The 27743-nt window shown below is 45.9% G+C and overlaps 1 protein-coding gene across 1 annotated transcript in view; it reads right to left on the reverse strand.

The window, feature by feature from the left end:
• PIK3AP1 (phosphoinositide-3-kinase adaptor protein 1) overlaps positions 1-27743 on the reverse strand; it is a 113042-nt gene that overhangs the window by 26684 nt on the left and 58615 nt on the right. Inside the window, exons 5-11 of the mRNA XM_032432378.1 lie at positions 27176-27318; positions 26913-27045; positions 24725-24921; positions 21951-22140; positions 7163-7258; positions 4525-4722; positions 1766-1831 (exon numbers count right to left, since the gene is read on the reverse strand). Coding sequence (XP_032288269.1) covers positions 1766-1831; positions 4525-4722; positions 7163-7258; positions 21951-22140; positions 24725-24921; positions 26913-27045; positions 27176-27318 — 1023 coding nt within the window. The remainder of the gene's footprint in view (positions 1-1765; positions 1832-4524; positions 4723-7162; positions 7259-21950; positions 22141-24724; positions 24922-26912; positions 27046-27175; positions 27319-27743) is intronic.

A 27743-nucleotide genomic window follows, 5' to 3' on the forward strand; every position in this document is an offset into this window, starting at 1 on the left:
GACGAGTGGGGTTAACGAGGTCGGTCACGAGCTCAAGAGGATGGGTCTCAAAAGAACAATTACGTGTGGAATGAAGAAGGGGGGCATATGACATTGAATCAGAGAGGGGGAAGCAGCTAATAATTTCAAAGCCTGTTACGCTAAAGTAGACAAGGCCACAGCATTTTAGGAGGTAAGAACAGGATCCACTGGGCAAGTCAACAGAACGCCCCAAACCTGAATGATTGGGAAGCCATTAGACTAGCATTTCTCCACTTAGACATTATTGACATCTTGGACTGGAGAGTTCTTTGTTGTTGGGGGGCCATCTTGTATGCTGTAGGATTTGTAGCCTCATCCCTGGCCTCTACCCACTAGCATCCCCTGCCTCAGCTGTGACAACCAAAAACATCCCAGACATTGCAAGCATCTTTGGGAGGCAGTGCAGGGAAATGAGAAATCACCTCCACTTGAGAACCACTGCTTTAGACTAAAATCCACTCCCAGGAAAGAATATACAGGAAATTCTAGGCAGGATGCTTTTCCCAACACACTCCAGCCCTTTACTGTCCTCCCTGCCTCCAAGCTGCATGGGCACCATGACTGTGGACCCATGGGCATGAAATGTCCAAAAAGACTAGAATGTCAATGGAACCATGATCTAGCTCCAATGTCACCAGGCACAGATTAGGTGCTGGGTCCCAAGTGGCTCTCCTTGGGTTGTTCCTCTGCCAACCTCTCCTCCACCTGACAAATTCATAGTTCTCTGTTTTGGAGATTCTCAGGAAATATGAAGGCAACCCCTCTCTTTCTCCAGGCTGTGACTCCACTAAGTTCTGTGGAGAATGAGTTCCTTGCAGATGTGATGGGGCCATTGGGGCTTGTGAGGACAACCTGACATTTTACTGCTCATTTCACGTAGGGCTATCTCTGATTCTAAATTTCTCTAGCAGGACCCCCATGGGCATTGTGATTCAGGGAGAGAGCAAGAAGAAAAAAGAGAGATGACTTCAAAGTTCATTTGTCATTCTTCCCAACCATTCACTCAGATCTGTCCATACACACCCACAAATCTTTCTCCCAGATTTGCCTTCTTCAAGGCTGTCTTTAATTGTGCTGGAAGACGGGATGTGGGGAGAAAACAAAATGCATATGCCAATCAATTCCACTCTCCTACTACCTAAGTCCTTGGGATGCCTTCCAAAGCTTAGATGGTGTCATGTCTCCTTTTCAAAAGAATCATCGATGGGATAACACTGAATGTCTCTCTTTAGCACAAGGAAGTTAATCAAGAAAAAAGGAGTGCTTATCTCCTCATACTTCCTCAAAAAGTCTTTTGAGGAGGAAAAAAAAGGAAGAAAAATGTTACTCAACTGCAAGCAAAATGTCTCTTAAATAAAAGCTGAACGAAAGTGTTGTTTAGCTAGTAGATAGGGTAAGTAAATAGCATGGTAGGACTGCATCTTTAGGTAAAGCCTGGGTGCCAGGCTACCCACTTTCATCCTGTTGGCACCAATCTCACTATTGACACTGTTTTGTGTGCTGTCGCAGACACGTTCCGGTGTGTTCGTGTTCTCGGTATGATCAATTCGTACACTATTCTAGGGAGCCCCAATCTCTTCCCCTCTCCCCTTACCATCAGTACAGCACCACCTAAGGAGTCCCCTAGGCCTCTCTGTGTTTCAATGCTAAGGAGACGTTACACCTGCAAATCACTGAAACATGAACACTTCTACCACCTGGAAGTTCAGGTCATACAAAAGGAAGCTGAGCACATGGAGCTTACCTTTCCTGATGCTCTCTGAGGAAACATAAAAATTCCCAGGCCGCTCTTGACTTTTTTCTGCAAAAACTATGAGATAAAGAATATTCTAGGTAAAAGCCAAATCAGATTTCTTTTTCCAAGGGGCTTTATAATATTTTAGATATTTACTGGAAAAACTACCAAAATCTTATACAAAAACAGAACTGATGGATCACATTTTGGACCACTACATGCAGTTCTGTAAGTCACAACTCCAGGAGGAGCCAATGAGGGTGCCAAAGCTCAGGGGATTAGGGGATGAAGACCGCCCAAACAGAAAAGGTCTCAACGCCAGAAAGACAAAGCCAGCCAGAGGACACGATGGATCATTAAAGGAAAGGGTAATGTGAACAAGGACGTGAGCTGGGCCCTGGAATGCCCGAACACCTCGAAGCTGGAGAATAAAAGGAAGTGCCACTCAACACGTCAACAGGTGCCATAAGACAGAACTCAGAGCAGTGGGGCAGATAAAATGCGTGCACAGCTCCAAAGGGACTTAGATGAAGTCAGTCATGAGCAATGGACCCAGCAAAGCTAACAGGAAAAACAGAGAAGTGACAGATGCTTACTTGGTGGTAAGAATGCATAGTGATGAAGGTTCCCTGGGCTCTGGAGAATACTCCCCGGATTCAAATCCTGCCTTGGCCACTTAGGAGCCACATGATCTTGGACAAGAGGCTTGGCCTGTCTCTGCCTCAGTTTTCTTATCTATAGAATGATGATGATAATAGTACCTCCCTCCCTGGGTTGTTGTGATGATTACATGAGTTAATATATGGAAAGTGCTTAGAACGGTGCCTGGCACAAAGAAGCACTCAACATTAGCGAAAACTTGAGGTGGATGCCAAGAGCGCAGCAGTACTTGGGCACGCTGGTTAACACGACTGATAATCTGCACGGTGCTCTACAGTTTATAAATGTATTCTCCCATCTGACCCTCACTATCAGGCTCTGCAGAGTATATTAGGTATTATTATGATACATGCATTGATGTATATGTGTATCATTATGAGACCCATTTTACAGATGAGGAAAGGAAAGCTAAAGAGAGTAAAATGACTGACCTCATGTCCCAGGCTGGGAAATGCAAAGGCTGGGACATGAACCCAGGGGCTCTGGCCTCCAGACCACTGCCCTTTTTGTCATCCCCTGCCTCTCTTTTCTTTGCTTCCCCAGTTGCCTACCCAAGTCCTTTGGGGATCTTTAGGAATCACCCGTGCCCGTCTTAGCTCCCCACAGTGAGCCATAACACTAACGCTCTCTCCTTCCCTCCTGCCATTTAGGAATTATCAATATATATTCACATGCTTCTTCATTTGGGTTCCCTTAGAAGCAGCCCTGGGGACAAGGATCCAGGTGCATGGAGTCAATGTGGGTAGTGATGGAGGTGAGACAGGGAAGTGGATAAAGCCATACAGGGTAAGTATCCAGTAAGTTACTGGGGTGGGCAAGCTGGGGAGCTCTGGAAAGCAATGCAGAACACGCAGCTTGGAGTTCTCCCAGCAGAAGGGCAGGGGTGCTCAGCCACCAGCCCATCCATCACTGGTTGCTGGGGCTCAGGGGTGCTAACCCCCCAACCCTTCCAGCCTGCCTCGCAAAAGGGCAGAGGAGGCTCCGGCTGCCAGAGAAAGCGGTCAGACTAAGAAACACGGGTCCTGACAGGCAGGGTGCAGCCAGTGGGCACAGAAATATACAGAGCTGGGGGATGTGGGCAGGGCACCAATAGTGTCTGCTACACACGCCGAAGGAGATGTTCCCCAGGGGAATGGCAAACCACAAGCACGGAGAGTACTGGCTATCCATAATGTCCCTTGGCTGTATTCCTACTCATTGTAGGATTTGCCAGGTTTAACAAACGAAAACCAAAACTGAAAAAAAAAAAAAAAAAAAAAGGATGCAATATTTGAGAAAGAAATTATTTGCTGTTTGTCTGAAATTCACATGTACCTGGTAACCCTGTACCTGGGGCTCTGGTTGAGGGCTACCTTCCCCAATTTGTGATTGCCTTTTGTCACACCTTCCACAACCTTATGCTATTAAAAATGGGATGGGGGTCAGGTGCACAGTTCTGACAATTCTTAGCTCTTACAGTATTTGGAATCCTATCAATACAATCAAGCCCTAAAAGACAGCAAAACTGAAAATGCATCAGCATCTAACTGATATCCCAGGGACCACTATGAAGAAGTCAAACCCAGCTCTCACCAATTTGTATCAGTGTAGGTAGGTAGACAGCCTAGCACAGTGGCTGAAAGCCGGGACTCTGGAGTCGGATGCCCTGAGTTCAAATCCTGGTAATAGTGACCTCTGTAAGTCTCTGTTTTCCTCATCTGTACAATGGGGATGATAACAGCCCTTACCTAATACGTTATTGTAAAGACTAAATTACATGTTCCAGATAAAGTACTCTTGGTAGGTTTCAATAAATGTTAGCCATTAAAAATTAATAATAATAATATTTCAGGAAATAAAAATTGACCAGGGTTCTTGCCATTTGGAGTAGAGGTAAGTCTTTATATTGCACATGAATGCATCCAGGAAAGCCTGAACTGAATGTGATCATGGCCCGTGGGCCAGCTCCAAAATCTGCCCCAAGCTCTAACCCCATCTCCTGGGGCTGGTTAGAGACCATTCAGAAGGGGACAGTCTCTGAGCAATGGTTCAGAAGTTAAGAGGATCTAGGGAATTCCTGCTGAGGAGCCCCGAACACCCCACTGAGCATCATTCCCTGCCACACTTGCCTTTAGAAATGTATGGCTCATTGTCAGGCAGGTGGTGAGTGCCAGGAGCACTGGCCTCTGGCCTGGGCACCGGGACAGGGGGTCTGTTGGCCAGGTCCACATTAAAGGCCTCATCGTCATCCACCGTGTGATACACATCTTCTTCCTGACCACCATGGTGTAGCTCCCTCTCCAAACTGGTCATTCCCATGCTGTTACCTAGAAACACAGAGAAAGGCACCAGAAAGTAGTGACCAAACAAACTGGGTGATTGACAGTCATAAGAACAGAGAGAGTGACCATAACTTATTTGTCCAGTACTGCCCTTTGGCAAAGACCTTCCCCTATATCATTTCCTGTATGATTTACTGAGAACCCCACTCGAAGCAACTGAGAAAACGCTGATATCACCTTAATTTGCCACCCATCAATGCAGCACAAGGGAGTGAGCATTAGGCTCTATCATCTTAATTTTATTGCTAGGATTCAGTTATTCATCCCATTGGGACTAGAGAAAAGAGAGCATAGTCTCCAAAGCTGAAGGACACTTGGAACCACTGCCCCGGTGCCCGGGCAGCAGCGTAAGGGTGGCCAGGAGTCCTCCCCACCAATGGCTCCAGCATCCTCATCCTCCCCATCAAAATGACCACAGCAAATCCTTGCTGTGGACGTCCTCTGTATGAACTGCTATCCCAAGTATATTACCCACGTTACCCCCTTTGACTGTATCACAACACTGTGGAATAACTACAATCATTATTCTCATTTTGCAAATGAAGAAACTGGGGCCTTGGGGAATTAAATAACTTGCCCAAAGTTACGTAGAGCCAGACTGGCATCCAGGAAAGCTGGCTCTAGAACTTGTCTCAACCTCCACGCTCTACTGCTTTTTTTGCAACCTTTGCCCCCACTCTGCCCTCCATCAACCAGAAAGAATTAGGACAGAAGCTCGCCGCTCCCCCTCTGTCCCTGGGGTCCCACAGCCATAAGGTTTTCCCTGTCCCCTTCCTGGTGATCTGTGCTGGGACCCGAGTGTAGTGTCCCCTTGGCTTTGAGAATCTCAGCAGACCCGACTGTATGCTATTGCCCTTCATACGCATGAGCTGTGGTGACCTCGGGCACATCATATAACCTCTCTGAGCCTGATTTCCCTCTGAGCCCTACTCACAGGAGTACCGTGAGGACAAAATGAGACGGTACAGGAATGGCACCCAGCTTGGCCTACACATAGTAGGTGTTCTCCTCTCACTTCCTTCTTATCCCCAGCACGACGCATTCAACGTATCTTTATTAAATGCCCATTTGAGATACAGGAATGAATAAAGCTTGGTCCTTCTTCCTATGGGATTTCCAATCCAGTGATTTATTGGAAGTTTTTTAATTGCATCTTTTCTGAGCTGTGGGGAGACCGCTCTTGGCTTCCCTGTGTCCTGGTCCAGAAGACTGACTGACCGGGGGTCCCAACTCATCCAGGGGCTCTGAGTTCTAATGCTCTGCCTTCGAGAAAGTTTACAACTACTGGAGAAGTTCCCACCTATTCATCTTTGAACATCTTGTACAAGGGCATGAAGAAATTCTGGAGAGGCTTGTCTGATGTCAACAAAATGAGGTGTCCTGGGAGAGCTGCTGGCTACCCTACCAGTGACAGTGATTCCCAAGGTGCCTGCCCCCATGCACACAAGTTCTCAATTCTGCTTTTATAGCGTGAAAGCAGCCATAGACCATACTAAATGAATGGATACAAAGTGTTCCAATAAAACTTTATTTTCAAAAACAGGCAGCTAGCCAGGCTATGGTTTATCTACCACTACTCAGAACTGTTCTTTCCTCTTCATTGTCAAAACTACTTCTCCCATCCTGAATCCCATACTCTTAGCATCCTGCTTTCTATGCCTACTTCATCAACAGACTCCACCCCCTGTTTTATAAATGATTATAAATGATTGGACAGAGTTAAGGAGTTACCCACACAATTCAACACCCTCCCTCTCTGATCTTCAATGATAATGACGACGACAACAACAACAACAATCATAAACCTTCATTGCTTACTCTATGCCCAGCCCCGCTCTGAGGCCCACTAGACAATAAGTCATTTAATTCTCACGACATTCACCTGAGGACACTGAGGCCCAGGGGAGTTGAGAACTTGTCCAAGGTTTTCCAGCTAACTGAAGGGGGAACTAAATACAGATCAGAGTTCGTGTTCTTAACCATGACACAAGGCTCAACTTAACAATGTTTGTGTATAGTCCCCTATGCTCTCCACATTCACCAGAAAGTCATCTCTTAAGGGCACCTGATCACATCTTATTTTTCTCTGTGTCCTCCAGCCCAACATCCAGAGCAGTGCTTTGCTCATATTGGGTACTCAATAAATTTTAGTCAAATAAAAATAAGCATATCCATTTTAAAACAGGTCTTGTTGGAGGCAACTTGTTACCCAAATGAGTGGCTCCAGTGGTAGAAACTCCTGATCTACTGTAACAGGCTGATGGGGCAGCTCACGGGGATGGAGTGTCTTCAATCATCACACCATATGCCAGGTATGTGGCAGCCCATTCCTTTAATGGAGCAACCATCATATGGAACCAGGCAATGTTCTTACATTTGCTTCTCTTTCCCTATTTTTGCTTCCCTGCTCACAGTTGCAAATTACCTTCTAAAAACTTGCGGATCATAGAATCCTTAGTGGTCCGAGAGAAACCATCTCCAGGGATTGGATTAGATGTACTGGCCTGAAGCATTTCGACATCTAGAAGAAAAGGAAACTGAGAGTTTATATGTTGTTATTCCACACAGGCAAGGAGATTTTACAGATGGATGTACAAGATTTGATGAATCAAGAGATCTTGAATCAAGAGATTCAAGAATTCATGAATCCATCCATCTTCCCATCCATGCATGCATCCATCCATCCATCCAACTATCTATCTACTTAATAAGAACCCCCTGTAAGTATGAGGTATAAAGGAGAGCAACATTTCCTAGACCACAGGACTCAAAAGATATAGATATTATGCTCTTTTGCATTTGAAACAATGGGCTTAGTTTTTAAATGTATAACCATTGCATTGTTTTTAACAACCAAAACCAATGGGAAGCAGGAATAACAAAGAATAGGTAAACTGTGGTTTACTCAAACAACGGAACAGTATGCAACAGTTAAAAAGAACATGTTGGAGCCACTCTTATCAACGTAGTGCCATCTCAACAACATAATAGTACCATCTCAATAGCATAGCAACAAGAACTCTATTTCTAGGTCACCCATGGACTTGATTATTTAGAGGGAGGAAGCACATTGACCTTTGGTTTTCACTATTAAACATAAACCCACAAAGACCAAAACCGTGTGTGAAAACCATTCAGGTCCCATAGTAGCTTCTACTCTAATCCAAGTAACCAACAGTGCCCTATTACTTTATGACTCTGAAGTATGCTTTTTGGGAGCAAAATATTTCAGCCTTGTATTAAAAGTAGAGCTTTGATATTATCAAAGATTGCATTCACTAAGTCATATCACACAATTACTGAGACCTTATTTGCTTAGGCAAAATAATGTAGTTTGAAGTTGGATAGTTTACTTTGAGAAAAAATGGTTTGATTTTAACTACAACATTGATATGACATTGCCTTACCTCTTTGATCTTTGGGGACCAGCTAAATAAAATCTGGTGAATTTGTATGAAGATTTCGATGCAACTATTTATGTCACATTTCCCAAGAACAGTCACTGAAAAGAGGTCATGATCATGAAGTAATGTGAAGGATAATAAACTTCATATGACATAATCCTCGCTTTGAAACAAAATATTTGTATATACATAGAAAAAAAAAGACTAGAGAGAAATACATCAAAATGCATATAGTGGCTATTTCTGAAGCAGTATAGATTGTGGACATTTTATTTTCTATTTTATACATGTCTTTCTCTTCCAAATTATCCACGGTGGTTTCTGGGGCTTTCATAAATGAGAAAAACCTTATTAATACTTTTTTTTTTAAAGATCCAGGTAGGGGCACCTGGGTGGCTCAGTCATTAAGCGTCTGCCTTCAGCTCAGGTCATGATCCCAGGGTCCTGGGATCGAGCCCCACATCGGGCTCCCTGCTCCATGGGAAGCCTGCTTCTCCCTCCCCCACACCCCCTGCTTGTGTTCCCTCTCTTGCTGTGTCTCTCTCTGTCAAATAGATAAAATCTTTTAAAAAAAATTAAAAAAAAAAAAATAAAGATCTGGGTAATTATGACCAAATATGTACAATTAGATTTTCAAAGCAAAAATAACTTCAGGTTATTGAAAAAATAAAAAAATAAAAAAATAAATTGTGGTTCACCTGTCAATTATCAGATCAATTGATTTTTTTAATTATAAAAAACGACAGATTTTAGGGGTGCCTGGGTGGCTCAGTCGTTAAGCATCTGCCTTCAGCTCAGGTCATGATCCCAGGGTCCTGGGATCGAGCCCTGCATCGGGCTTCCTGCTCAGCGGGAAGCCTGCTTCTCCCTCTCCCACTCCCCCTGCTTGTGTTCCCTCTCTTGCTGTGTCTCTCTCTGTCAAATAAATAAATAAAATCTTAAAAAAAAAAAAAATGACAGATTTTAAACTTTCCAGGGACCAGACATTACATTATTACAAAGCACAGCTCTTACTTCCATACTCCTGTGATAATCAAAATATAAATTTTATAACCATAAAAAAACATAACATTGAATGAAAAAGTTGCAGACTGATGTTTTCGGAATGATATGGTTTATATAAAGTTTTAAGGCCTATAAAACATTACATGCTGGGAAGGATAAATGTTGAAATCATGGTAATGGTTACCTCTGAGAGGGAGGGGGGACAATGGATTCCAGAGAGGATTCATAGGGGGCTATAATATGTAATTTAAAAAAAAACCTGAGACAATAAAAAGAAAGAAAAAAGAAATGCATACTCTTGATGAATTAGAATCTTTAACAATACAACACTTTAGAAAATCAATATAGAATGTATTGCGCCCAAGAAGATTCTACTTTTGTATTTGCTTGTATATGCAAAAAGAAGCTCTGGAAGTAGATATAAAGAATTAACATCAGTGGTTCCCTAGCACTAAAAAGATGAGGGACAAGGACTGGAGAAAGATTTTTCACCATTCACCCTTTTATAGTTGAGTTTTTTAACCTATTGAAAAAAATAATATAAAGAAATATGGGGCTTGGATCATGTTTGTGTTACCTTAAGTATAATCCAAAAAAGAAGAAGAAAAACCAATTCCTTTTTTCTACCTTTTTGGTTTATTGTTTCCTGACACAGTGGAGACATTGCATGGACTATAATGTACCCCGATACTCTCTAGTCCAAAGCTCTGCGGTTCCGGATAGGAACCTCACCTGTCACCGCTGAAGTCTATAACGTAAACGACAGAGAGATCAGGGTGACAGAACAGATTCTGAAACATACCCAGAGGTGTTTTAATTTTAAATTTCTGATAAGAACTCACAAGTAATTCATTCTTTAAAAATTCAAGACCGGAAAAATTCCACTTATTTGAGATTTCAGTGAGTTCAACTCACTGAACTGTGGCTTTATGGAACACTTTCCCCATGGAGTTAGAAACTTGGGAAGAAAGGTGTATTCTATAGGTATGAGCCCTGCTGGGAGAAGGACCCTCCTCTACCTGACAAAGACCCTGTATTACTCTCCCTCTAACCACCCTTACCACAAACCCCACCCCACTAGCCACCTGACCTTGACCCAGCCAACTTTTGAAACTCCTCATTTACACAGCAATAAAACATGGAGGAATCTATCCCAAAGTAAAGACTTGCTTGGATCAGACATCCCTAAAGATGAGGGGAGGGAGAAATTCCACAGGCCTGGTGCAGCACCTTCTAGGAAATCACAGCCCCCTCAGTCTCAAGCATCGCCAAGAACCTAGGCAAAGCAACACCAGGACAATTTCTTTTCTTTTTTATCAAATTCAATTAATTAACACATAGCGTATTATTAGTTTCAGAGGTAGAGTTCAGTGATTCCTCAGTTGCATATAACACCCAGTGCTCATTACATCACATGCCCTCCTTAATGCCCATCACCCAGTTACCCCATCCCCTCCCCCCCCCAGCAACCCTCAGTGTGTTTCCTAGAGTTATGTTCTCCTATAGTTAAGAGTCTCTTATGGTTTGCCTCCCTCTTTGTTTTTATCTTATTTTATTTTTCCCTTCCTTCGCCTATGATCCTCTGTTTTGTTTCTTAAATTTCACATAGGAGCTCCAGGACAATTTCAATCACCAATAACCAAACCCCCCAGGCTGGCAACGCCAGACTGCAAGTTTCACAACCAGCCACCCCTGTTGACAATGGTAACACAGTCACGCAACAGCCTAGCTATTTTCACTAACAAAGTTCAATTTGAGAGAACTGATTTCCACGTCCAAGAGATAGATGCACAATTAAAGAAGCCTCAAAGAGTATTAGAAAAATAAAATGTGGAAGAAACTCGCCGCAGCAAGAGCACCCCTGGCTGGACCTGGTGTGCTAACATAATAAGAATGCAGGCTTCTGCCTCTGGTACGATGACCCTCATCCTAATATGCTGGGGGTTTTGTGGGCTAAAGCATTAAAAAGAAAAAAAGAATGAGCACTAGTAATAAAACATATCACTATCAGGATCCCTTGATACATTGCACTGAGGAGGACCTAATACCATTTCTATGGTATTCTTCCAAAAATTCACAACCTCGGTCCAATCACAGAAAACATGTGATGAACCCAAACTGAGGAGCTTTCTACAAAGTAAGTGATCAGCACTCAAGACAAGGAATGACTGAGGGACTCTTACAAAGTGGAGGAGACTAAGGAGAAATAACCACATGCGTTGTGAGATGCTCTGTAGGCTCAGCGTCTAAGATCCCATCAGCATCTAGCATCTTACCTACGGGGTTGGGGAAATCTAGTGCAGTGTGAACAAGGCCTAGAGGTCAGTTGGTGGTACTGCACCAACGCTTATCTAGCTTTCGTAATTATGCTGCGGTTATACAAGAGCTAGTTATCAGGGAAATCTGGAGGAACGGTATACAGGAACACTAGCGTTTTTGCAACTTCTCTCTACGTCTAAAAGTATTTCAAAATAAAAAGTTTTTTGTTTTTTGTTTTTTTAGAAAAAAAGGAGAAAGAGGAGGAGGGGAGGAGATTTGAAAAGCAGAGGAGGAAATGCAATGGGAAAACTAAAGAAGCACATCCCCCAGGGATGACCTACGCTGACCCTTCCCTGTCCACCTACAGACCACATCACCTTCCGGTGACACTTGTGAGCCATGCACATTGAGTACTGTGACCCAGGTTGAGCTAAATGAGCCACCTGTGACAGACAGATCTTTTTCCTTTGTTATCACGCCTTAACTGGATCTGCTAAATATCTGTCCTGTGACCTTAGTAGAGTTATTTCTCCTCCCTGAGCCACCCTGGAAGGGTGAATGAGAGGCTTGGGCACTAGGGTCAAAATGCATAGGTTCCAATTTTGATTCTTCCACTGCTGGCTGGAGGACCACGACACCCACCAGTCTGACACCAAGCAGACTTTTTAGATCCACCTGATGGTTCAGGCTCCCAAGATGACCATGACCATGTTGGCACCAGGCTATTCAGGAGGACGCAGGACGCAGGAGAGCAGGATGGCACCAGGTGCCATTCCTCCTCGAGGGCAGTCTTTGTGCCAGTCCAGCAGTTCACGGGCAAGGAGAGGCGATCCGGGTCAGGCAGGTGGAGGGGCCACCTTGGTGAAAAGCCCCATGGCCCACGGGAGCAGCATTTCTCGTGACCACTCCCTAGGCAGCCTTCCAGGGTCCCCACGAGCAGGCCAGAGTCACTGCTCCCAGGGAAGCCCAAAGTGTGCTGTCCCTTTGGGGTACTTATAGTCCACATATAGCTCCTCCCAGTTCCAGATGCAATTTACCAACCAATTAGGGGTCATTTTTATCATAGGCAATGTTGCCTAGAAACACAGTCGACATTTGACTCTTATTACGTTACCAAGGTAACAGAGCTGGAAAGTCAACCGAAGGTCAAATTCTCGAGCAGAAGGGGAAATGATAGCTGTTACATTAACTCTTCGCCCACAATTATCTTGGGTCAAGTTGTTTAAATCCTCTCAGCTTCTCTTTTCCTGTCTGTAAAACGGTGATAATAGTAGTATGTATCTCATAGGTTTGCCATGAGTATTACATGAGAAGCTGGCCAAGTGCTGAGCACAGTGCCTAGCCCAGAGAAAAGTCCTAAATAATGCTAGCTGCTATTACTATTACTATTACTATTACTATTATTACTATTATTGTTATTATTAAATTCTATACCCAGGCTAATGTCCTAAGCAGAGAATAGTTTTTTAAAAAGGACTGAATTTATACTTTTCTTTTTTTTAAAGATTTATTTCTTTATTTTGGGGGGGAGGGGCAAGGGGGTGGAGAGAGAGAGAGTCTTAAGCAGACTCCCTGCTGAGCGCAGAGCCTGATGCAGGGCTCAGTCTCACAACCCTGAGATCGAGACCTGAGCTGAAACCGAGTTGGACGCCTAACCAACCGCGCCACCCAGGCGCCCCTATACTTATTCTTAATAGTAACTTTGTTGGACGTCAAACCTCCTTCAGAGTTTATTACTCTGCTTATGGGTTAATTCTAATATCTGAATTTCCACACATATTCTCAAATATCACATGTATTACATTTCCTAGTAAAGAATTATACCCATTCAACATTTTTATATTCGAATATACTTAAAGCATAGGGGAAATCTTAAGATAACAAATGCCAATGCTTTACAATAGAATTATGTGTGGAAATCTGACTCACACACAAGGCTTGCCAAGCATTTTCTGGACCGTGGCTCTTGAACACCAAGTCCAAGACAGAAAGAGCTGCAGGCTTCTCTCCTCCTTTGCCAAGGCTCTGCCCATGCAGCCCAGACCTGAGCTGGAGGCCATGCCCATTTACCCTGTGCTTTCCTGAGGCCCATCACGTTCTTTATTCGTGGGTTCAGCAATGAACACAGAAATTCTAGTAGCTCTTCACTGCCTTCTGGCCCCATCCTGTGCTGCCAGGATCATAGGTAGAGGCTGATCTTAAAGACAGAGGCTAAACCCAGAGGATGCGAGGCATGGCCGGAAGAGCAGGATGGGCGCAGCGTGCAGGGAGGACGAGGAGGGTGGTCTGCAGATGCAGGAGAAAGCCTGGGGATCCGCAATCAAGACTCTGACTCATCCGCTCAGGGTACAATCATAAGTTAGAGGAAGGCAGCAACTGAAGCAGACAAGCAACAGAGGTGAGGACACTGGCCACTGACTGAGTGACCAATGCGGGTCGACATCACGGTCAGAGGTGGCAGTTACCTGCATGGACTCTGGTATCCTGGAGAACTGGGCTCAAGCCCCGGCTCTGACTCTTACTAGCTCTATGTCCTTGAGCAAGATACTTGAGATCACTCAGCTTGTATATGACCATCTGTAAAGTGGGAATACCTAACAGTACCTACCACACAGGAAAACCGTAGGGGCCGGTGGAGACAATGCTTATAAAATATTTAGCAACATTGCCAGGCACTGAATATTAATGGATGCCTTTATTATATAGAGGCAACCTAGGTAGTGTCTTAGTTTTCTATTGTTGCTGTAAAAAAGTTACCACAAACGTAGTGGTTGAGAACAACATAAATTTATTACCTTACAGTTCTGTAGTTTGAAAATCTGAAACGGGTCTCACTGGGCTGAAATCAAAGTTTTGAGAGGACTGCCTGCCTTTCTGGGAGCTCTAGGGGAGGACCTGCCTCCTTGCCCCTTCCAGCTTCTAGAGGCCGCCTGTACTCCTTGGCACGCAGCTCTCTTCCTCCATCTTCGAGGCCAGCAATGCTGGACTGAGTCCTTCTCATGGAGCCCTCTGTGGTCTGTTTTCTGATTCCTTCTTCCACTTCTCAGGACCCCTGTGATTATACTGAGTCTACGCCCATCATTCAGGACATTCCCTTTACCTTAAGGCCAGCTGAGTAGCAACCCGCTGCAAATTTCCTTCTCCTTTGCCAGGTCATCGAGCCCTTTCACAGATTCGGGGGCTCTATTGTGCCTACCACAGATGGAACCCAGGATCAGCACAATTAGCCTGCCCCAAATTCCGTTCCTGTACGGGGCTGGCAAGGGCCATACGATATAGGGCTTAGGGCACACTCAAGCAAGTCCATCGTGGCCACATGTGGCCTTAGCAGCCCTGGCCTGATGAGGGCATTACACACTGCCTCAAAGGAAGTTACCTAAAAATGACTTTCTTTCCGCTTATATTTTAAATAAGATGATTCTTTTTATACTGAATTGAACATAAACATCTCAGAGGTAGACCAAGAACAGCAAATATATACATTGGCCTCCATGTCCCTATTTGTACTCAAGGCAAATGCTCATCAGTCGTAGCATTCTTTCTGGCCACGGGATCCTCAGCCCAGCCCCTCGGGCACTCAATACCAACGAACTGACACTGGCACATGAAGTTACTTTTCAAACACTATTTGCCATATCTGTATTAGGCAGTAAGTCCTAGTAATAACAGACACTACCTTTGTAATAATAAAGAAAGTGCCCAGTTGTTGGGAGTTTGTGAGTAATAAGACTCTCTCAAACTCTAAGTGTGACAACCCGTGTGCACATACAAATCAGGCACACAGTGAACACCACAGGAGTGGCTGAAATACACCAAAAATTCTGCAGGTGAAGGCAGTCTGCTTCCAGACAAAGGACTTTTTTGTAAAGGAATCCCTCCATTCCTGGATGCTCAGGGTTTGTACTTCAGATTCCAAGCACTTAACCTTCACCACTTGTCAGTTAAAAATAAACTAAAAAGCCCAGAAACATGCTGGTCTAAGGAGAAAGTGCAAAGTTCTTTCACTTCAGCAGAGACAGAAAGAAAAAAAAATATATATATATAACAAGGAGACCCAGAGGCCACAGTCTTCAGGGAAGAGCCAGCTGCGGAGTTAAGGCTGTACCTCATTTAGGGAGTCAATCAGAAAGAACCCATTCCTGGGAAGAAAGAAGCTTGAACAGATGAGAGAAATCCTAGGCAGGCACTTAATTAAGGAATGACTCAAGAGCAATAATGAATTTTCAGAGAAGCCCATATGATACTCCTCAGGGGACATAAATCTAGATCATTTAGCTGCGGTGGAAACTCCATCCAGATTATGTGTTGTTAATTTAATATAAAACCCAATCTGAGTATATAATACAGTAAAATGTCAGATGCCGAGAGGCTATTCTTCTGGAAAGGCTCTCAAGCCCTGAAAGCAGGCCAAGAGAATTTTCTTTTCAGCAAGTATTTTTATAGCCAAAAAAGAGCCATAGAGCAAGGAGCAGCCTGGGAAAGCATTTGACGATGACCTGAAACCTGACTGGTTCCACCTGCGCTCAGGTGGAATAAAGTGCTTTCATTGGTCACGTCGGCAAGGTAGTCCATATGCTGATGAAGAAGTGATGGGAGGGAGAGAGACAGAGGGAGGGAGCGGTGGTCACACACACGGGGAGGGGGAGAGAGAGAGAGAGAGGAGGGAAAGAGCAATCTGAAATTACAGGGGCTAAGGAGGAGTGGGCAATGAAGAAGGAGGGGCTAAGGATGAACGAGACTAGGAGAAGCAACAAGTCTGGCCGGTCTCTTACGCAGACGAGTGCCTCGATACAGCACTCCTGGCCGGCACACAGACACTCGGCCCGGCAGGAATCTGTCCATGAGCTGAGTTCGCGGCAGGGTGCAGGGGGCACCACAACTTGCTAAGTCGCACACCCTCCTCCCCTCATTCTCCACATCCGTAGCGGTCCCCTCAGGGCACCACGTCCTCTTCCTCCATGGCACGGTCACGGTTTGTAGTTATATATGTAGTGATGTGGTATTTTTGTTTCATACCCAGCTCCAGAAGGACAGCTCTGGGAGGCAGGGATCATGCCGTCTTGTTTACTGACTCCCTGTCACCTGGCACAGTGACTGAAACCCACGAGAGGTTTGAGAAATACTGTTGAATGAATGAATGTGTGAATGGACAAACTGGGGAGGAACAAGCACATGAATATGGACAGGGAGGTGTGAGGACAGTCCTTTGTGAAGGACTCCGGGCATTTTCCAAGCCGAGAAAAGAGAAGGCAGCAGGAACAGTGCGAGCAAATTAGAGGAGACGGGGAAGGAAAGGGCAGCCTGGAGGAGCCACTACCGCCCGAGACGTCTCGCGCTCAGGGCCGTCTAACAGATCTCACCACCACCTAGCAGGAAAGTCTTTGCACCAGAATGTCAACCAAACTACTCCATCCCACAAAACCCAGAACGACTTTCTATTTTCTGTCACTCTCAAATTCAAGACATAATTGAGCGCCTATTGCGCACATCATTGTGGACGATACGTGCTTCCTAACGGAGGTGGGAGCCGGTAACCAGAGAAGGACCAGAGAAGCACATAACCAGAGTGCAAAGCCATCAGCTCGCAGTGCCCCCAGGAGAGCGTGACCCATGGCTATCCAGGTCCAGAGGGGAGCAAGGTCACTGCGGGTGGTGGGGATTTTATCTTATTAGCTTTTAACGCCTTTAATCCAGCATGCTGTCACTAAGTGCCTACGTCCCCGACACAGTTCCCATACACCTGGAGGAATAGGAGCAATAGAACTCAGCCGGTGCCTTCGGCCTCCCTTTGCCCCGCTGGGTCAGTTTCAGCCTTCATTTCTATTTAGTGTCTGCATACGCTTACCCTTAATAAAGATATTTATTTCTTATATAGTAATGTGAGGAAGCTGATGGTTTAAATCTGTCTTGAACAAAAAATTCTCAAGAGAATTGGGAGCAAAGTTGAAGGTCTGATAACAAAGACACGGAGTTACCACCTGGTGGCAGCAGAGCTAAGCTAAAGAACGTGAGTGTGAGGGACGTGAGTGTGTGCGTGTGCATGCACGTGTGCGCGCGCGCGTGTGTGTACACCCACGAAAGTTCAGGGGAAGGAGATCCTGGAGCAGAATCATAAAATCTCAGGGTCGGAAGCCAACATCACGCCCCCGCCCCACTTCATTCAACAGGGGCCATTTCCCTCACAACCTTGCTACTTAGTGGTTGTTTGGATTCCCTTTGGAGAAGGGGACTTCATTCCTAGCCCTTTTCCAAAATTCAAGTCAGAAAGAGGCAGATTTGTCCAGACGGAGTTGGGTGACCTCCAAAGAAGTAGTAATGAGCTGGCCTAAAGCCTGCACTCCATAATGTTCGTCCTGGGAACAAATGTGGGAATGAATGTAGCCTAAACTCCTTAATATGTTTACTTTCAGCCTCGAGGGTTCAGTGGTAACAAAGGTGGGGCACTGATCAACGTGGCTAGTGAGACCATTTAGAAAGAGCTCCTGTCTAAGTGTCCCTCCCAGATCTTAGGAGGGCAGGCCAGGAGAGTATTCTATCCCACTGGGGCGGCAGACAGACTTGTCCCCGGGAACATGCAGACCCAGATTCCCGACCCAGTTCTCCCTCAGTGGGACTTAAATAAGGTACTAAATTTTGGAGCCTTAGTTTTCTCCCCTGTGAAATGGAGCTAATTCTATCCGCCAAGGCCGAGGACACCTGGACAAAATAACAGATGAGATAAAAGCAGTCTGCTTACTAGAAAGGGCCGGCAGACGTCGCAAGTTATTATTGTGCCAGGTGGTGTTGCGAATACATATCTTAGATTTATCAGTTTGTCCTGCTTATTTATGAACTAGACTGTCTTCTCTCCTAGAGAGTCACTGCTAATAAAAGGAACGGTTCCTCCCCAGGTCCAAGTTGCTGCTCCTTCTGGGCCAATAGGTAAGTGGTCCTTCTCAAGATTAAACCACAGAGACAGAAACGCAAACCAAATCAGGTCTAGAATCAGAAAATTCAGAGTTTATATGATCTGGCAAATGAAAAATGCAGTGAGCTTCCTTTCCCCATCCACAAAGCAGCCAAATTCTACAGCCTGCCTATTGGTGGCCTCCTCCTAGCTCCAGGGCAAGCAGAATTCCCCTGACCCCGTGTAACTTTACACCTCACCAACAGCCACAAACCAGGCTCGCTTCATAGCCCTCCACTGCCTTGGGAAGAGCTGGAGAGGTTCACCGTTCCTGCTCTGTGTGGCTGCCTTTAGCATAAGCCGCAGCTTTCCACTGGGTTGGAGCTTCCAGGGGGGTAACAGGTGTTAAGGCTCTGTGTCAACACGAAACAGCTAGTGAAGTGGGGCATTCTTTAACTGTTCAACTGCCGCACAGTAAGGACACAGGAGGAAATGCGGATACACAGTCTCAGGCTTCCCAAGTAGGTTCCAGTTGTCCTTCAAATGTTCTTTTGTGAATGGGTCTCAGTTCCAGATTGGAAAGGACAGTGTATTAGCCCCTCTTGTGACCCCAACACCCAGAAGTGGCAAGCAGCTAAAACACAGGAGATGCTCCAGAAATGCCTGTTTGACCCCCCGGGGAGACAGACGGAAGCGCAAGTGCTGAGGGCACCAGAGGCCGCTTGGTGAGCTGACCTCAGGACTGGGGCTGTGGCAGCTAGATGGCTTCTTTAGAAGAAACCAGGACTAACACTTACGGTATTCGATGGAAATTTCCAGCCGGGAGTAAAGAATATGGCCCTAGAGACAGAGACCTGAGCTCAAATGTGAGCTCTATCACTTATCCGCTGTGAGACTCTGGGAATGTCGTTCAACCTCTCTGTGCCTCAGTTTTCTCACTTGTAAAGTGCAGGTTCATCAAAGCATTCTTTTGTGTCTTAAAGGATTCAGAGAGACAGAGGATGTGGATGGGGGGGATGATGCCTGCTCTCCTCGCCCTGCCTGCTGGGTCGTGGCTCATTCGGGAAGAGCTTCTACCAGCATGTCCAGTCCTCCCCGTCAGGTGCAGGAAGGGAGCTTCTACCGAGCTTTCCCGCATTCTCCCTGCTCCCCGAGGGGCAGCCAATCGAACTAGCAAGCGCCTAACAACAACTGGACCACAGCTTCCAGGTGCTGCGGCTGCCATGTCGAAGTCTGCCTCTGGGGCACTTGGGTGGCTCAGTCATTAAGCGTCTGCCTTCGACTCAGGTCATGATCCCAGGGTCCTGGGATCTAGTCCCACATCAGGCTCCCTGCTCGGCAGGAAGCCTGCTTCTCCCTCTCCCACTCCCCCTGCTTGTGTTCCTGATCTCTCTCTGTCAAATAAATAAATAAAATCTTTTAAAAAAAAAACAAAAAAACCAAAGTCTGCCTCTGGCCCCTGACTTGCCCACACCCCCTACTCCAAGGCACCTTCTTGGCACCTGCTCTTCCGTTCATGGGTGGGAAACTCAAGCCCACCTCCCTGCCTTGTGCACCCAGAGCCCCTCTGTCTTCTTCTCAGGCTGAAAGCTGGCAATACTCGATCCAGCCCGTTCCAGAAAGCCCTTCATCAATAAAGCTGATACACAGATGGGTATTTGTCTCACCTTTCTTGAATCTGTTGAATAGCCCAGAGGGAAGGAGGGCTGTTTCAGGCAGTATTTCAGAGTGCTTAGCATTTCATAGCAAATGGTACTGACATATTAAGAAGGTTCTTTGAGGGTCCATGGCGGGTCCTCCTGCTCCAACACTGTGCACTGAAATCCAACATTATTTGGATCAGTAGTTCTCAAGGACGGCGCCACTGCCCTCTAGGGGAGGCTTGGAAAATCTAAGAGGGGGTTTTAGGTTGTCACCGTGATGGAGGGACACTACAGTAGTTCCCCTTAGCCTCAGGGGCTACACGCCAAGCCCCCCAGGGGATGCCTGAAACCACAGATAGTACCAAACCCTACATATACTATATTTTTTCCTATACACACATACCTATGATAAAGTCTCTAATTTATAAATTAGGCACAGTAGGAGATTAACAATAATAACTAAGAATAAAATAGAACAACTCTAACAATATACTATAACAAAAGTTATATGAACCTGGTTTCTCTCTGTCTCTAAAATAGTTTACTATACTTACCCTTCTTGTGATAACAGAAGATGATAAAACGCTTACATACGAGATAAATGAAGTAGGCATGGTGACAGCATCAGGCTAGCGCTGACCTTCCGCAGACAGGTCAGGGGGAGGATCCTCTGCTTCTGGGTCACAGCTGACCACGGGAAAGTGAGACCTAAGCAGAGACTACTGAACAAGCACCTAGCAGAAGCAGGAAAGACGTGGACACTCTGCCATGTGCAGTGCTGTCCTGGGCAATGAAGCGTTCTGTGCCCCTCGTGACTTCTAAATATTGCACTAGTCATACATATAGGTTAAAAAAAAACTACTTATGATATACATTTACACATATATGTGCATTTGTACATATCTGTGCATATGTACGTGTGTATATTTCTTAATTTAATATCAGTAGGTACAAAGAAAAATATGGACAAATATCCCCACCAAACTATTAGGAGCTCTATATTGGTTGGTTTTGGGTAGAGTCATATGGACGTTTAATAACTCGGTTATAACATTTCTATTTTGTTCCAAGTTTTTATAAGAACGTATTAGTTTTACAATTGGAAAAAACAAGTTAACCAAAAAATGGGCACAATTTCTTAAAACAATTTACAAGAAAAATCCTGTCCTAAAGATATGATATTTTAGAAATAAGTTTACTATATATTCATCTAGTAAAGTTAGGTTACCCAAAGAATCTGCTTATAAATTTCTGAGCCTAGAAACTAAACTGCTTTGTAGATAAATACAACTCGTATTTCTGCATGGTTTTAAAGTGCACGGAATTTTCCAGGAATTCAGTTAGTACGAAAGTGGAAAGGAGAGTGTGAGGAATCATTTACCATTTAGGAAAATCCAGGCACTGGTGCCAACACTGCTCGTGGTACGCAAGTGGCCGATACAACAGACGTGCGTCGGTCACTCAGCACTTGAGGCCATGACATTGGCAGAGATTCTGAGTGTCGGGGTCTGCAGCTAACTATTTCATTACGTCCTCATGCACAGGCATACTGACCCCTCCCTCTCCTTTCACTCCTCTTACATTTCCACCAGGGTGTATATTTGATTTCTAAATTTTCACATGTAGGTGGGTTAGATGATATCTGAACGGCACGTCAGGGCACCAAAGGGGGCAATGTTCGCTACAGAAAGGGCCCATTGGGACTGACGGGGCTGAGAGCCATGGCCTTCACCCTTCAGATCACAAGGCAAGGTGCCTCCATCGACTCGGACCTGCAGGCCCTTGCCTGCACTTTCCAGTCTCTCAGCAGCCACAGCAGAGGAAGTTTGGAGAAGGACTGTGCTTGTCACAGCACATGATGACAGCTCTAACTCTGTGTAAAACAGGATCTTCGTCTCTCTGGGGTGGGGCGGGGGTCAGCAAGGGACTTCCACCCTCCCCCCACACCATCTGCGAGAAGGAAGAAAGCCATGTGTCAGCAGCAGGACGGAGGCGGAACTGGGCTGCGCTACTTACAGAGGTCTTCAGTGGCCGCGGGCACGAAGGCAGCCATGGACTCATAGAGCTCCTCGTCGCAGCCGGGGTTGAGGGAACACTTCATGAGCAGGTCTGTGGAGAGGTGGGCCATGGACTCGTACATGGTGTCAGCCTCCTCCCCTTGCATCAGTTCCTCTTTGATGTGACTCTTCAGCATGTCCACAGTTTCCTGAAAGGGAAGACGGGACTCACAGGCGCCCAGGGACACTCTGGCCTTCTGGGTAGAGTGAGTCCTTTGGTGCACTTGGGACAGGCAAAGAGGAAAGGTTCACACAGGTCAGCGTTCAGCTGTCCCACCAGCCCGAAAGCTCCTGGAGGCCAGGCTCCGAGTCTTTGTCTGTTTGTTTTCTGTGTTTTGTTTTAATCTTTGTATATTCTCCCAATGCTCAGCACAGGGTCATGCACTCAAGAGACGGGCATTAAATGTCCAATGAGCATAGGGTACAAATTAAAGACCTTCTCATGAGCTCCTCCTATGGGTCAGGTACGATGCCAGGTGCTTGCCTACACATTACCTCACATCATCCTTTCCACACCTGCTTGAGAAAGCTGCAATATTCCCTAGCTCACACATGACAAAACCACAGCTCAGAAAACCCTAGTGCCTTACTCAAGGGCGTGCAATCCTGCTTTCTGACCTTTCTACTCCACCTCGGTTCCTCCAAAGGAAACAACTGATCCCCAAGGCTATAACCCTTACTAACCAACCAGAGGGAAATCCAAATGGGCTAAAGAGGGCTGCAGCTAAGATGTTCTTGCCCTGATGTGTAGTCAGACGGCTCTCAGAAGCCCACTGCCTAGTCCCTGTTCCTTCCAGCAGGCTGCTCGCCAGCGCCTCCCTTGGTTTCACACGCTGAGTGCCAAGAGGAGAGAGGGCCTTGGCGGAAGTGACCCGCAGTAGGACAGGCTGCCCCTGTCCTTCTGCCTCCCTGTGGTGGTGAAGCCAGAAAGCTGGCCTCTCTGAAACCCTGCACAACTTTTCCTGGTAAGAAACTTCAGTGTTTCACAATCCCTATTTCAGCATCAACCTGCAAAAATCCTCATTTTCATCATCACTACCTCAAGAAAGCTAATCTGCTATTGACACAATGTGTTGGTTTCCTGATGAGACTGGCCCAGGTGACAGCTATGAAGTGCTGGGAGACTCAAGGTCTGGCATTTGGTTTCGATGTGGTGGAAAGCGGAAACGGGACAGTTCCTAGAGGTCACAAAAACATGCAGGGACCTTTTGGTAGCAATGCTGAAGATGCACTGGCTGAAGGTGATTATGGTTGGAGAACTGGATTAATTTCGGTGCAAACTGAAAAGCCATCATTCCACTTCCCTGTTACGTAAAGTAAAATAACAAGCCCCAGCACCGGCATCAAACTAGGTTCCCGTCCTATCTCCATCCTTGCTAGAGTGCGACCCGGGCACAACTATTCCACCTTCCCAAGCCCTTCTCCTCCTTTGTTACAGACAGATAACGATACTATCAACCTCCAAGGATTGTGGTGAGCATTAAGTGAATCATGGCATTTACTAATCAAATAAATTCAATAAACAGTAGTCACGACTGTGAACACAGTATGTCCCCAATAAAAACTACTGGCGTAGAAATGATACGCTGCATTTTACACATCTGTGCCTTCAGAGTAAAGCTGAGTAAATACTCCCGGACGGTGAGCACCTTTTAGCCTCATTTATGTCAGGGATGCCCAAAACAGACACTCATGCTATTCTACTCATTCAACACATTTAATCACCCCCAAACTGTGGGGAGCCCCCTCCATGCCTCAGCAAGTCGCTGCCTTGCAAACTGTCAAATACAGAGCTCGGAGTTAAGTTTCTGGGAGGTGTAGGCTCACTCCTGTATGGAGATAGAGAGCAAGACTAGATGGTCTTTGTGGTTCCTTTTGAGGTCTCAGCTCCACGAGAGAGGCTGAGAGTCCCCACTGTGACTCGTGAAGATGAAGGAAAACCAGAAAAGGGTGGAGTCAGGAAGGGCAGGGGTCTCTAAGACAAGAGAAGCGATACTGGGGCATGGAGCAAAGCCTAGGCACAGGATGAGATTACATGCAAAGAAGTTCCCAGAAGTCAATGATCAAGGAGGACCTGGGGGTCCAAAACCAGATGAGCAAATAAACTGGGCATATCTCTCTTAAGATCGGCAGAGGCTCAGAAAGAGACAGGCCATTAGCCTAAAGGGGAACCTTCCAGTTGGGCTCTGGGAAGCCTCAAGTGCACAGCTTCGTTGTGGTCTCTGCTAAGGAAGGAACCAATCCTAACAGTTCACATGGACCTGACCGTGGGGGAGGCAGCTGGAAGCATCCCACTAAAGTGCCTTGGAGATGGAGGTGGGGTGGGGAAGAGGGGTCAGCATCAACCTGCAGCAGATTCACTCTTCAAATGTCTCTGTAAATTCTTTCAAGGTGGACCTCAGTGCTTTACAGACATTATTTCCTTTTATCCTGAAAACCAGCCTATGAGCAGAACTAGCATTACCTTCCTTCTGCACTTTAGGAAACTAAAAGAAACAAGGTATGTGATTTGTCCAAAATCACGTGGCTGACAAGTGTTGGCCCAGGAATGTGGACCCAGGTCCATGGGACTCCAGGGCGCATCTCTTAAGCCCACACATACTGGCCCTGCCAGAGAAGAGGCAAAGGGGCACACGCTAGGGATGAAATCCAACCGTGTCTCTAGCAAACAGGTAAGCCCTAGGACCACAGGGTGCATTTCCATTCCTGGGGCCTCTCCCGCCTTGACCTTACCACATACTCGTCGATGAACTGCCGCAGGTCCCTGAAGCCGTGTTTCTCAGCAATGGTGTTGGGATAGTGGCCGTGCTTGTTGGCCACACTGTATGCCTGTAGGGCTCCCGGGCAGGTGAGCAACAAGGCAGTGAGGTTCTTCAGTCCGTACTTCGCAGCAAAATGCAACAGGGTGGGCAGCTCTTCATCCCTCTGATCTGAAAGATTGTTCAGGAAAACAACGGACAAATAAGAATGAAGGCACGGGCACCCTTATTCATGGAGACAAAGCTGGCAAGACTCCCAGGGCATCCAGCAGGCACTCAATCATTACTTCTCCGTTGACTGGCCTACCATCTGACAGCTTCCTTTGAGGCACAACTGAAGATTATGCCCTCAGATGACAGAAGAAATGATATGTTAATTAATTAGCAAATCTAAAACATTCTACCTTCTTTCCCTAAAAGGATCAAAGAATCCTGAAAAATAATACTAATTCAAAAGATGCTGATTTTCTAAAGGCTTAAGTAGCAGCCACAAAGTACAACAGGAATCATGTTTTGACCTTCTCTGTAAATTTCACAGCACTTTATCACAATTGCTTTGTGCTGATTAAAAAAAATTAAGTCCATCTTCTTAGCTCTTATTCCAAATTTCATAAAGCATGCCAAGTAATCCTAGGTATGTTAATTAGCCTTTCCATGGCCCTTAGTTTTGAACTAGAAGATATTTCCAAACTATCTCAAAAGGGCTGGGAGGATTAATAAGATGGTATTCAGTGAGTTCTTTGTTTAGGACAGGTTTTGAATGTTGGCATTAATACACCTGAACCACAGGATGTCCATTAACCCTCTGATTCATGGGAAACACAGTACTCCTTAGGGTCACTGGATCCCCGTGACCTCCTCTGCCTACTAATATCTGGATCCAGCAAGTCAAACTCTACCAAGAAAATAGACATGTTTGTGTTATGGAGTTGGGGACAAATCTTTCTTTTGTTTGTTTGCATAAAAGTTGATTTCTAAACCCAACAGTGAAAGATAGATAGACATATACTTTTATGTACACACACACACACATAAATATATATGCATACAGATTTTTTTTTAGTAAAACAAACCCAGCTTCCTATTCACCAGGATATGATCCTTGGGATGAAGGGTCTGAAAATGTCCCCAGGACCCCACATCGGCAGGCTCTGAAATACTCTTCCTGAGCCCCAAGTTTAACAACAGAGAATATTAACACTGCTGGAAGTAATGCAGGAACATTCCACAGTAGAAAAAGGGGGAGAGGCAATAAGAGAATGCCCTCAGGAGAAGGACGTGAGGGTACTATAACCCCATCCTTATGGCGCTCTTGGCCATGGAAGGATGGGACACCAGGCAGAGGGCAACCAGGTTCCATGATGCAATGTGAAGGAAGAGTGGTATCCACAGAAGCACCCTACCTGGCGTCCCGTCAGCCCCCCAGGCACCACCCCCACACGAGCGGTTACCCCAGCTCCCAGCATGTCACATGTGTACAGCACACTGCTCCTCCCTCACTGAACAAATGTTTGTTTCGATCCTACAATTAGCCACCCAGGCATTGCCTCAGCCCTCACTGCGCTGACAGCCTAGCGAGAAGACAGGCACAGCTGAGGAGAATGAGTACAGAGGACACCCAATGTGCTAGGGGAGCCCACGGCACGTAGACAGAACCTACCGAAGGTTCCGAGAGGTCTTCCTGAGGAAGTGCTACCTAGGCCGCTGTACGGAGGCGAAGAGAAGTTAGCCAGGTGCAGAGCCACCAGTGAGGACAGGAAGAAACCGTACTCCCATGAGTTCAGGTGGCAAGAGGCAGGGCAGAATTTTCACGAGGTGAAAGAAGTTCATACTTTCTGTAGAGTAGAGCCCAGGGACAGTGTAGAGAGAGATGAGGGCAGAAATGCAGCAGGAACCCCTTGGGAAGGGCTTGCAAACATGGTAAGGAGTTTGGACTTTATCTAGAAGGCAAATGGGAACCACAAAGGGTTTTTAGCAAGGGGTCGAGGTATTCAGATTTAGAATTTAGAAGACTCTCTAGTTAGCTAGTGAAGGAATCATTCTCAGAGGATGAGCTGCAGAGCGGGAACCAGCAAGGTGCAAGCACAGGGTGACTGGATGCTGAGACCAGCAAACTAGAATCAACCCACAGCTGGTTTCCTGAGGCTTGACTTTTGACTCACTTGTCATCATATCTTCTTCTTCCAGCTGGTTAATTCCAAAGAGGTGTAGTCCACTCGCAGGGATATTATTCTTCAGGGACTCAGTGAGCAGTTTATCAAGGGTCTCTGTGTTGTAGGGCACAATTTTAAAGGCCTGAACATAAAAGTGAAGACGGTCAGGTCAGATTTTAAATCCAGCCATCTCCCATCCAGCAGATGCAAAGCTGAAGAACGAGCAGAAACGACATGTCCCAAAAACTCAGGCTTCCTTTCAACATCCTTACCTGACACATGAACTCCACGGGATTTGCAGCATTGGACAATAAATTCCCAATTTCTTCCATGTCAGTATAATAGCTGATCACAGTTTCACACACCACTAAATCCCCAGAATAGATCTTCAAGGAAACATTCCCAGATGAAAGGCCTGAAGAGAAGAAAAAAAAAATACCACAAATGTGCCCAGGAGGAATAAGGGTCCAGGGGAAAGTGTCCACGGATTCACCTTAATGGGAAAGAAATTAACTGGGGGCTGGTAGAAAGATTTGGGAGGTAGGCGGGGAGAGAGGGGTGAGGGGAATGGTAGAAGCAGGAAGTGAGGGGACTAGCACCTGAGAGGCCTCTGAGTTAGAGGAATTGTTCTCATTTGTGTCTGCAATTTAATTTTTGGAGGATTTTCATCTGTTTTGTGTGCTACGGTAGGCCCAGGACCATGACACACAGGAAGAGGAGTTGAGCTTAAAGCACTTTCTACAGAGGTCACTGGTGGCCACAAGGTGGGAAAGATCCTGGCGGGCGGAACTCAGTGCTCCCCCGACACCGGACTGGGATAACTGATTCACCGGCTCTGCT

The sequence above is a fragment of the Phoca vitulina genome, unplaced genomic scaffold (genome assembly GCF_004348235.1).
Source record: "Phoca vitulina isolate PV1807 unplaced genomic scaffold, GSC_HSeal_1.0 scaffold48, whole genome shotgun sequence".
Classification (NCBI taxonomy): domain Eukaryota; kingdom Metazoa; phylum Chordata; class Mammalia; order Carnivora; family Phocidae; genus Phoca; species Phoca vitulina.